Source organism: Colossoma macropomum, unplaced genomic scaffold (assembly GCF_904425465.1).
Source record: "Colossoma macropomum unplaced genomic scaffold, Colossoma_macropomum, whole genome shotgun sequence".
Classification (NCBI taxonomy): domain Eukaryota; kingdom Metazoa; phylum Chordata; class Actinopteri; order Characiformes; family Serrasalmidae; genus Colossoma; species Colossoma macropomum.
In genome coordinates this window covers 261,413-273,848 of record NW_023494810.1, presented here as the reverse complement: position 1 = coordinate 273,848, position 12,436 = coordinate 261,413, and the positions used below count along the sequence as shown (strand labels likewise).

At 40.2% G+C, this 12,436-nt stretch overlaps 1 protein-coding gene across 9 annotated transcripts in view; it reads left to right on the top strand.

Annotated features, from left to right (window-relative positions):
• ece1 (endothelin converting enzyme 1) overlaps positions 1 to 12,436 on the top strand; it is a 69,821-nt gene that overhangs the window by 41,102 nt on the left and 16,283 nt on the right. For all 9 annotated transcript variants that reach the window (XM_036560073.1, XM_036560069.1, XM_036560068.1 and 6 more), the window contains 7 exons: positions 2,303 to 2,515; positions 2,906 to 3,030; positions 5,138 to 5,284; positions 5,537 to 5,602; positions 8,071 to 8,259; positions 8,802 to 8,944; positions 10,850 to 10,964. In XM_036560073.1, the coding sequence (XP_036415966.1) occupies positions 2,303 to 2,515; positions 2,906 to 3,030; positions 5,138 to 5,284; positions 5,537 to 5,602; positions 8,071 to 8,259; positions 8,802 to 8,944; positions 10,850 to 10,964 (998 nt within the window). The remainder of the gene's footprint in view (positions 1 to 2,302; positions 2,516 to 2,905; positions 3,031 to 5,137; positions 5,285 to 5,536; positions 5,603 to 8,070; positions 8,260 to 8,801; positions 8,945 to 10,849; positions 10,965 to 12,436) is intronic.

The window sequence follows — 12,436 nt, the reverse complement described above, 5'->3', positions numbered from 1 at the left end:
GTAAACAAAAACTGTGCACTGTAAAGCCACCTCTACTATAAAAATATCTCAAAATAAAACAAACTGAGCTTCATTCACAGTCAGGTCTTGTGTTTTTGCGTATAAAGTGTGAGTCTTAGCTTCTGGCTTTTCTAACGAGTGTCTCAGTCACTCCTAGTAAACTGTGGAATCCACTACTGAACAGAGGTGGACGCAACAGCTGGTCAGCTATTAGAAGCTGTTAGCATCGCTGTCAGTATGACTTGTTTGACTCGTTGAGATTCAGCGCTCGGCAGCTGTTTGAACCCTGAGTGGATGAATAACAGCTGTGTGTTTTCTGTTCACTCCGGTAACCGAGACATTTGAGGCACTCTTCACAAATGAACTGGCGTATTTGAGGTATTAACACAGATATTTAATACTGCGAGTTCGTGTCACTTCATTTTCTCTGCTGGCCATTTCAAACAGCCTGTCTAATCAACCATCCAAGGTGCTGAAGTTCACCTCCTAATTCCCCAGAGTGTAACTGCTGCAGCGTTTACAGTGGAACAAAATAAAGTTTGGGTAAGAAGCTGGTGAATAAGATACTAACTTCATATATCAGGAACATAGTGTTTAATAGAGCTGTAGAAACTGTTCCTGTTATCATGCATTTAATAGCATGAAATGAAGGTGTATTTGATTCACAGTGCATCGTCGGGACACCCGTATCAGAAAAAACGAATATTAGCGTGCGTGTTGTGACCCCCCTACAGTGAAAACAAGTTAATGAAGTTCTCCAGACAGTCCTTCACACTGCTCTCCCAGTTTTGTCTGTGTTGACGGTTACTGGGTTATTATAGGTGCCTTTAAGCAAATCCCTAAGAGGGAATTTTGAATGAGATGCTTCAATATCCACCCATTTAGAACAGCCTTCATCACACATCAAATGCTCTTTATAACAGGTGGGCACTTAATTGAGGCCCCGACCTTCCCTCGACTCTTTTAGCTTAGACGTCTTAATTTGTGGTCTCCATTTATTCCAGATAAACACACTAACCAGCTGTTCACTGTTCAGACTGTCTAATGAGTGAATGTTTTAAACTGAGTTCATTTGGCCAAACCAAGACGACAGAAGTGTGTTCCCCCTCACGAGGTCTTGTCTGATTTTGTCAGAGGGTTAAAATTGTCTGGTTTCTGTTCAAATTTTACTGTCATAAAAACGCCCAGATATCCTGAAAGAGACCATTGGAAAGGAAATGGTTGGGAGTAATGAGGGTCTGCAGCTTACCTAAAGTCTCATCCTCAGATTTAGAGAAGTTACCGTACCAGACAAAGTGGTAGTTTGAATGAACTGCAGAACGTCTTCAAAATGTTTTTAACGAATAAACATGTTGTCTTTGTCGACTCACAGTAATTTAGCGTATTACGCAGAAAGCTGTTTAGACCGTTTTCTTTGAAAAACTGCAAAACTGAGGGAACGCCTGCCAAAAGGAGGCCTTGGGAAAAAATCCAAAGTCGTGGCATTTTATCACATTGTTGTGATGTCAGCAAACAAACCTTTCAGGTGTTTAAACCACCTTTGGGGTAAAAGAGTCCAAAGAGAATTTAACATGTTGGAAAAAATGAAACGTAAAATGTGGCCTGTTAAGTTTTTAATGTTTTGTACAACATGGACAGCATGAATTTATCAGCACAAACAGAATTTTCTCTAAAATCCACAGAAAAATGAATGAAAAGGTAACAAAAATGTATTATTATAGCGAGTCTTGGTCGTCACACGATTCGAACAAATATTTAACGAATAGCACACTTGATTTAACGCAACGAATCGTTGATTAGCCGAAACATGTGATGGAACATGCCATGAAGAGAGGTTTAAAAATGGTCATGAAACAAAAAATCACTGCTTATTGTGTAAATATTCACAAACAGTGTTGTAATGTTCTTTATTAAAACATTCTTTATTATGTGGCCTATGCAAAAATTATATTTCATGTTTAACTTGTAAATATATAGAAATTGTGCAGACGAATGTCATAATAAATGAATGAACATATTTTCACTTTGAAGATTAAAGCGTATTATTTGGGCGTTTGAACTTTTGGAGATGTTTTCTTACTTTAAATGTTCTTCAGCTGCTGCTGTTGCTGCAATGTACTGTAAAGCTTGTCCAACCTGGCAACAGTTGCTATGACGGATTTGTGTGGTAAATATGTGCAGGTCAGCTGAAAAGTAGCAGCCATCCTGTCCCCCAGACGTTGGACGGGCAGCTTGTGTGTCAAATCAAACAGGAGAAAAAGATCTTACAGTGTTTTTTGTTGTGTTTTCCTGTGTTTCCCAGCTCACCCTGGTGTGTGTCTGTCCGAGCCGTGCGTGAGCGTGGCTGCTTCGGTGATGGCCGCTCTGGACCGCTCGGTGGACCCCTGCCACGACTTCTATAACTTTGCGTGCGGCGGGTGGGTGAAGAAAAACCCCCTACCTGAGGGTAAATCACGCTGGGGGCCGTTCAGCAACCTGTGGGAGCACAACATGGCCGCCATGAAGAGTTTGCTGGGTGAGTTGTGGCTAAACGCGTTTAGAGAGTTTGGTGACAAGTAGGATTTAGACGTTTTCTCCTTCAGATCAAACGTAGTCCAGACATGTTTGACGTCCAAAGTTTGCATCTTTAGTTTTGCACTGGAGCTGTGAGGCAGTGGTTCAACCTCAGCAGCTCGCAGACTTGCTAAGTAAGACCAAATTCAGGCTTCTTCTGTTTTGCCTGTGTTTAGGCAGGTGAGCTAAATTAGCCTTGAAACTCCAGTACAAAACTAAAGAAAGCAAACTTCAGACTCCAGCCTTGCCTCGGCTGACGGGCTAAACTAAGTGGTAATATCTGAAGCTGCTTCAGGACAGTGAAAAAGATCATTTCATTGAGGCTGTTTTAACCGCACTGTGTTCCCCCCAGAGAACGCCAGTCAGCAGGGTTTGAGTAAAGCAGAGCTGAAAGCAAAGCGCTACTATCAGGCCTGCATGAACGAGGCCAAGATCGAGGAACTGGGTGCTCGACCTTTACAGGAGCTCATCAGCCAGGTAAACACGCTCACTCAGAAACTGCGTCTGTTCCATACCGGCCAGTGTTAACTAGGGATGCACTGAAATTTCAGCCTCCAAAACTCTTCTGCAAACAATGCTCTTCAGGTTTTTGGCCAAAAAGAGAAAAAAATGTTACATTTTGCCTGAAAAATACAGAAGATTAAACAGGACTGCAACAAAGTGTCAAAAGCCAGGAGTTCACAAATCATTTTAATGGTATTAAAACGTGAAAAAACGATTTAAACACTTTGGGTCTTACGTTCTCCTGTAAACACAAATAGGTTCAAACAGTTTGAGCAGCAGATCAACAGTCTAACGCGCTGGTCGAGGGGAACTACTTTACAGTTTCTATGAGGGACTTTAGACGGTTTAAATCACTGTTCATGTTCAGTATCAAGACAACACACAAGAACCTCTCCATTACGTGTTTAATACCACTGAAATATATGACGTCTCACTCGATACGCTGAATACACGAAACAACGGAAGCAGGAGGGAAAGTTCCTGTTATCACACTAAAACCATCTGTAGCCTCAGTTTCAGAAATGAGAGAGAAAAAGAGCAAAATAACTAAAAATAATGGAACTCAGGGCCTTGTGGTGGATGTTGGATTTAATGGCGCTACTTACTGTAGTCATTTTAGTGAGTTTATTTATGTAAATTATTAATGCTCAGCTCAGTTTTGTCTTATTGAAAGCAGATTTGATCAAGAATAAAGTGAGTTTCCTGTATTACCTTGTAGCTTTTATGTTTAATATGTTTATTAAAAAGTCTTTTGTTTTTTCGGTGAGGTGTGTCTTGAATATAAGCCACAGTTATCACTGTCACGATGGAGGCGTAGAGGCTGGACTCATGCACGAGTTGCTTTTATTACAAAATCAAAACTTAACAAAGTCCAAAAAATCAGAATAGCGAAGGTTCCAGAAAAGAAACAAATCCATAAAGCAACAAAACCAGAAACCAGGAAACAAACAGAGAAAATGCGAGACAAAGACTAAACCAGACACGGGGGTATAAATACACAGAGGGAAAACAAGCAACACCTGGGAAGAACGAGAGGGCGGAGCTACAGACAGATGAAGACAATTACAAGGGGGCGGGACCAGAGAGGAGACCAAACCAAAGTAACAACAAACGCACACGGAAAAACGTAAAAAAAGCACATGGCTTAAACAGGGAAGACAAAACTGGGCAAGATATTCCAGTCACCAAATATTTTTACTTAATTTTCTCCAGAACTTTGATAAATTTAGTACATTTGACCTCTTTAACTCCTCGAGACCACCGGTGGGTCCAAAACGCACTTCATCATATTCTTCATAACGTTCATATTTCATAAGCTGCATTCTAAAGGTGGGGGTCGTATGAGAGCTGTAACTGTCTTCTTTCCAGTCAAATAGATGGTGATGTAATTTTAAACCCTTATAATAAAAGAAACTGAACTCAGTTTTTTTTCTACTGAAAGTCGACCATTTTTTTCAACTGGATCTCAGATGGCGTCTCTTCAGTGATCTGCTCTGTACAAATTATTTTTATAAAATAATACAAAGAGCGTCTAAGATTTTTGGCTTTCAGCAGTAAATTGTAAGCATATAGCAATATGTGTATCATAAAACACATGTTCTGTTAATTTGAGGGGAACTTTTACAAAAAATAAATAAATAAATAAAATAAAAATGTATATTTATTTCATGCAGTTACTGAATAATTTGCCTCACGATTTGGTCATGTGAATTCAGATGGACAAACCAAAGTATACCCTGGTCAATAAGAGGTTACTTGTTTACCAAACTGGGGGGGTGAACATTAGCATGTGTTTCCTCCAAAGTTAGTGAAGCCGGCCACTGCATTTTTTCAAACCTCCACTAATTCAAGCTCTCTGGAGGGCAGATCCGTGTAGCTTTACCAGGGACTGAGCTCGTAATCTCCAGACAGCGTGGCTGAGCTTAGAGGATGTTACAGATAAAGAAAACATGCTGAAGACATGGTGCAAAGCCGAGTGTCACAGCAGCTCCCTGAAAAAGCCTGATTTGGGTGCCGTGCTCTGAGCCTCTGTTCGTGTACCTGCCTCTCATTGTTTTAATAACCCACTGTGTTCCCTCAGACGGGCGGCTGGGCTCTGACCGGCTCCTGGGATAAAGAGAATTTCCAGGAGGTTCTGCGCGTCGTTTCAGCCAATTACCGAACATCACCCTTCTTCACTGTATTTGTCAGCACAGACTCCAAAAACTCCAACAGCAACATCATCCAGGTGTGTCTGTCTCTACATCCTTCTTCATTATTGTCCCGGGAGCTGAGCTGCTGAAGTCAGAGGAGCAGTTAAGCTGGTTTTAGCAGTTCGAGTTTCAGGTCAGGGGATTATAATTCATTGTGCCGTCATGTTGTTCACTCAGATCCTTTCTGTGGCTGTTCGTAGTTTTCTTTGCCTGAACATCTACCTTAGATCCAGGAGTGGAGCGACTGCAGGTTAACGGAGTCGAAACTTGCTTTTTCTTTCCCACAGGTTGATCAGTCTGGGCTGGGTTTGCCTTCACGAGAGTATTATCTCAACAAGACAGCCAATGAGAAGGTAATTAGACAAAGGAGTTTTATAGCAATTAAAAATAAATGTCACGTTTGATTCTGATGGTCTCATAAGGCTGAAGCACAAATGCCCAAGTAGTTAACCAACTTAACTGGCCGTTCTGAAGTTAGGTTTAGAGTTAGGTTCAGGGTTAAGATTAGGTTTTAAGGGTCAGGGAGAATGTTTGGGTTAGTCTTGGACAATAACGTTGACTCGAGTAGTGAACCACTTAGTGTACTTCAAATACATTTCTCAGGAATGTGTTTCTCCGGTGTGTAGTGGTAACTATAAAAGCCCTCGTGGGTAAAATAAAAAAAAAATTAAAAAGTGCATTTCTGAGTCTAAATTCCACTTTTCTGCCTGTATAACACCCTAAAAAACTACATTACATTTCAGTCAACTAAACCTTTCTCTAGACAGATACATACTTTATTGATCCTGAAGGAAATTTAGCAGCTAGTAGCAATCACACAACACAGGACAGTTATAATAATAATAATAATAATAATAATAAAAATAATAATAATAATAATGCTGTATGAATAATAGTAATAATAATAACAATAATAATAATAATAATAATAATACTGTATGAATAATAATACTGTATGAATAATAATAATAATAATAATAATAATAATAATAATTAATAATCCTGCCTTCTGCCCAATGACAGCTGGGATAGGCTCCAGCACCCCACCACGACCCAGAAAGATAAGCGGTTTAGATGATGTATGTATGTATGTATAATAATACTGCATGAAACAAAAATATTGGCTAACACTTTGCATGATACCCCGCCTCTGAGCAGCTGGTATTTTCCTTATATTGACCATGTGAAAAAATTACTTAGCATTAACATGCTAATTGTTAGCCAGTTAGCACCCAGTAATTTTTTTACCTTAAAAAAAAAAATAGAAAAAAGCTGGTATAATAAAGTGTTAGCTAATATAAAGTGTTAGCCAATATTTAAAAAAAAAAGTATTTGAAAAAAATATAAAAAATAATAATAATAATAAGGTTTTCGATGTCTGAAATTATACAAATAATGCTAGAAATATTTATGGGCTATTTTTGGCCTGTTTGGCCTTTTAGCCTTCATGGCTTTCTTAAGTACCGTCAGAACAGTCGTATGAAAAGTTAGGGTGCCGTGGTCAAATTACATGTTTTGTTAAATTATAAAAATAAGTTACACATCCTCTACAGAGACAAGTTTTAGTGCACAGTGTGTTCATTTGTTAAGTTTCCTTATATGAAAGTTTGTGTACTGAACGGCCCTCTTGGCAACGCCACAGGGCAGTTATTCCCAGTCCTACAAGACCCGACCCCTCTGTGGATGGAGAGAGACCCCTAAACCCCAAACCAAACAGCACATTAATGTGGAAATAAAAACATTTCAAATTGCTGATAAAATCTAAGAGAAATATCATAAATGGGTGGTAAACATTTGGCACAAAGTATCATTTGGATCAAGCTGATTGGCTGTTCTTCTTGAAGGTTGGAACTTTTCTCATAAATATGAGCAATATTGAGCTTTACAAACGTTCCCATTCATTTTTTCCAGCCAGTCTCCAGTCTCCTCCTTTACAATGTCTCAGGGTTAACATAATAGAATAAAACATAAAATATGCAAAAGTTATGGCACACTTCATATTTTCTGTTTTATTAATGTATAGAGTAGCTGTGCATTAAAATGTGCAGAGGTGTGTTCAGTAGAGGACTTGTAACTTATTTTCACTTAGGCAAAACAAAGCATGTCATTTGACCAGGGCATCCAAACTTTTGCTTGCGACTCTACGTATTTTTTCAGTCAAGTAGCAGGAAAAGCTATAGACGCCACACTGTGATCCCTCAGCAGCCTTATAGTGATAAAAAGATAAGGTTAGAGGCCAAAAAGCTACAGATCACAGTCAAAAAGTGAGAAGTTTAATCAAACAGCAGTCAAATTCATGCAAATAAAAGAGATGCTTTGTTCCTGAACCGCTGAGCTGCTAAATTTGTGATTATATGTATTTTACAGATAATATTTAGAGCTAATTGGCATCTGTTCAAACGGTGCATTACAGTTCAAACACAATGAACTGAATGTCACCTGGGAAATTAAGGAAAATACAACAAAAAATAAATAAATAGCTATTTTTACACTGTATAAACTGTATATCGCTACTGTCAGAATAAAACCTCGTACCTCCATTTTTGACGTTTATCCATTTTTGACAGTGTTTCTCTTTACATTGTGTGTAAATTTCATGCTGAATGGACCAAAAGAAGCGGCTCAAAATTACTTGGAAAAAAGTCTGGTTCCATTGACTTACAGTAAAAGTAAAGTATGTTCTTTCCGTCTCCTGTAAAGTTACCATTTTGGAGATACGAGGTTTTGTTCGATATAGAGACATGAGTGAGTTTCAATCCTCACCATATTATTAGGGTTTTTGTCCAACATCCTTCATTATTCTAAAATATTATGTCTGCAGTATCTGAAAGCGTATCTGGACTTCCTGGTAGAGCTGGGGGGGCTGCTGGGCGGGTCGCAGGAAACGACCCGGCAGATGATGCAGGAAATAGTGGATTTTGAGACGACTCTGGCCAACATCACTGTTCCTCAAGAGGAGCGCAGAGACGAGGAGCTGATCTACCACAAAATTCAGGCCAAAGAACTATCAGTGAGTCACACTGGGCCGTTAAAGTGATAGTTTGACCCAAAATCAAATTTACAGTTTTCCCTCTTACATCATCGGCAGTCAGTCAGCCAAGATTAACAGTGTCTAAAGTTTGTTTAATCAGTTTTAGACTGGAACTACAAGGCTGATGTAGCTAAGAAGCAATGAAATCTCACTCTACCAGTTTATTAAATCATCACACGTCAACCTAAAGTGGACAAAATGGACATTATTAAGGCTACTATTACTGTTTTTAGGTATCGCTGTACTTTTGTCCATTTTATAGATTAGCACTATGTTATGCAGCGTCAGAAACCACATAAGCGCGTCTTTCTGAGGGTCCTGAACAACTCTGCACAGTTTGTGGCGAGAGTGTGATGATTTAACTGGAGTACCTCCGTTTCCATGGCAGGCCTCGTGGTCCAGCGCAGAACTAAAGAATTAGACGTGTCTTGGCTGATCGACTGTAAGAGGTAAATTCTGTGGGTCTGATAATTTGCAGATCTCTCTAACAGCGTGTGTGTGGATCTGTGCTCACCCCATAGACTCTGGCTCCTGCTGTGGACTGGATGCCGTTCCTCAGAGCTGTTTTTGCACCTGTTGCTCTGAATGATTCAGAGCCTGTGGTGGTCTACGCTACAGAGTACCTGCAGAAAGTTTCCAGCCTCATTACCAACACCAGCAAGAGGTAAACTCGCCACCTGCCACCAGCAGCTGGAACATCACGAGGATTTTTCAAAGTCGAATTCTGTCGTTGTGATGTTGATAAAGTCAGTTGGAGTGGCCTGATGGGAAATGTACCGATATGCTCTGTAGAGAAGCTCAGAGTTCTTTTCAGTGGTTTTAAGGTCTCCAACACAAATACAGCCATTTTATTTACCATCCAAATGGAAAATACAAGCGAATCAGTCTTTCCATCGAACACTGTTTCGTGCAAATTCCTGTTGTTGATGTTACACGCTGTGAATAAGTGTGGCGTATGCAGTGGAGATGTGAGCCTTTATGATCTCTCTGTAGAGCAGTTCTCTGTCAGCAGTATAAGGCTGTAACCGAGTGGAGAGAGCGGTAAAGCGCTGAGCTGTTTTCAGCTGAGAGGCAAGTTTCACCAGATAGCAGCCAGTCAGATTGTTCAAGAGAGAGTTTTGTGAGGTAAACATTTTGGTTTGCTGTAATGTAAATGCAGCATGACAGTTCAGAGACTCGAGGCAGAGCCGCTTCGCTGTCACCCACCAGAGCCGTTCCACTGGGGGCAAACAGTTCTGAGAGTTTCTGTCACCCTTTTTTCGCATCCCAATCCAATCCCAGAGGACCATATTAAAAAATCTCATCAAATCTGTGGGCCAGAGAAAAAATGTTTTTATTTTAAATATGTTTATATTTGAATATTTCATTCATGTTGTGCTATAAACCAAACTGGTCATGTTTTATTTAAATATGCAAAAAAAGTAAACAGTAAAATACAGATACTTGTAGTAGACCTTGAAATATTACATGGACACCAGAAATATTCTAAACGTCCCCAGGAGCTCGTCTTTTAAACCTGACTTTCTCCTCGGACTGGACTCCGGGCATCTTCTCTTTGCTGAAGGTTCATTATTGCCTGGGCTCAGTTTCTGAGCTGCTGAGCTGAGGTTGTGTTTATTGGTTGAGCTGAAATGCATTTTGGTGATACAACTGGTGTGAAATTGTGTAGAATTGAGGTGTAACCGCCGTCCCATAGATTGTTGTTGGGGTGGTAGAGTCGGAGCGCACGTTACGTTGCAGTGCATGCTGGGGACTGTAGTGCAGCGCATTGTGAAACGAGCTAATTTTAATAGAAAATTCAAATACTTTTGTGGCTTCTGGTTCCTCTCACCACCACTGTTCTACCACAATTCTGACTCGGTGCTCATCTCTAGAAGAGCACACTTCCCAGCCGCTCACTCTGAGTGACTGTTTACATCTTAACGATTAAATTATGCAGAAATTTGGAAAAGTCTGTAGAATTCCCCTCTGAATGAGTTTATGTTAAATATCAACCTTTTATTATAAACCCCTGCTTTGTTCGTCCACTCAGGGCCATTTTATGAGCGCCACCTACCTTATAGGGTCAGTATATCAGTGTATAATTACAGGACGTAGCTCATCTGCTGATGTGTCAGTTTTCTGACTACAGAGCCTCTCGTATTATTAGTGTGTGCAGCATCAGAGTGTCACACACAGCAGTGAAGCTGGTGATGTTACACACATCAGTGTCACTGCTGGGAGTGGTCACCACCCAAAAATACCCAGCCATGAGCAGCTCTGTGGTCAGAAACTGACCAGTGGTGAAGGACTGGAGGGTGAAACTGTGCATCATCAGATGGACTACAGTCCCTAGCTGTCTATTAGCAACGTGGAGCTACAAGAGTGTCTAATACAGTGACCAATGAGGTCTTAGGAGAACTTACTGCACAGTCATATATGATTGTGCTGTACATTTGAAATGTAATTATGTTATGAATGAACTACATTTAGGGTTATAGCAATAAAATAATCACAATATTATCACAACAGCTGCAGCTGTTCTCAGAGTCGGGCGTATAAACTGCTGTTCTGACCTTTCCTGATGCAGCACCCTTAATAACTACATGATGATGAAGGTGGTGAGGAAGATGGTGTCCATCCTGGACCACAGGTTCCAGGATGCAGAGCAGCGTTTCCTTGAAGTCATGTACGGCACCAAAAAGGTCAGTGATCACAGCCAGAAAACGGTCAACACCGGCCAGTTAGATACCACGACTGACTCATTCTCTCCCTCTCTCTCTCTCTCCCTCTCTCTCTCTCTGACATCTGTTATCTGTTTTCTCTCAACACGCTACCCTGCTTTATAGATAAGAGTATTGACCAGCCATGTTACACCCACACATTGTTTTTTTACTACTGTTATAAGGCTGGTCAGGCTTTATGTTGGCAATCATAAAGGCAAAAAGTCCATTTAGAATGTATGATTAAGATCAAATGTACTCAGATGTGTAGTTATTATTTTAATGTATGTATTTTTATTGATGTAGCCAAAGACCTGTCGTCATGCTGTAACGCCACACAACTGATCAGACGCTCGCGGATATAGTTACAAAAAGAGACTTTACTGATTAACGCAGAGTCCAATCTCGTTGTCAGAAAACCGGCGCGGGTCAAATCCAAAACAATCCAACACAAAAGAACAATCTTAACAAAACAAGCAAACAAGACCAAAAGGGCAGTAAATCCAGAAAACACAGTCCAATACACAAAAAGGCAATACGAGAAAAAAACACTCATACTAACTACACCCAGTCATATGACACACAAGGCAGGCGCAACACATCAGTACTCCGGAGAAAGAGAACGACGATTGGCTGTGGTTGGTGGATCAGTCATGTGATCTCCAAGAGAGTTCTGGGAGTTGGAGTTCACTCAGTTGATGGATCCAGAGGAAGGCGTGACACATGCTTTCTGTTTTTCTGTAATGTCAGGAACATCATCATTAAATTACTGAGAGGAACTTCAGTCGTTCTTCAGTAGCTGCTGGTGTAGACTTCAAAGTAGCTTATCTTAGCTTAGCACAGTAGCCAAAAAATCCAAATCTCAATTAATCTGTGTATTTTTACTACAAAAAAATATGGATGGAATATGTTTTGTTGATTTTGGGTATGATTTGCAAAACTAACTGTATTTTTTTATTCATCTGTGAGCAAACAAGTCTAAATGTATAAATGTTTTTATGTGCTTAAATGTTATTTATTATTTGTGTCAGTTGTGCACGACTGTTTGAGATGAAGAGAGCTGCAGGTGTGCTGTCTGTTTTATCAGCTCGGCCATCTTTGTAGAGAGGTGTGATCTGTTTACACTCATTGCTCACTAGCAGCTCAACACAGTCTCCACATTTCACAGAGAACCAACACGGTTGTAGTTAATCTAATAAGAGTTGTCAGGAAACATATTTGATTTGATTATGTAAACATCCAAATGGTCATGGTCACTAGGGGTGCAGAAAGAGGCTACATCAGCTGGTCACATGACAGAGACGTCCACACTTGAGCTTTCCTAACAGTGTGAACTTCCACACACATATAAAATAAACAGTCAAAATGAACAGTGCAGATATACTGACAGACGCTGTGCTGCAGAGTCTCGTTAGGCTGAATGGCTGTTGCTACATCCTGTTAAGTTTACTAGT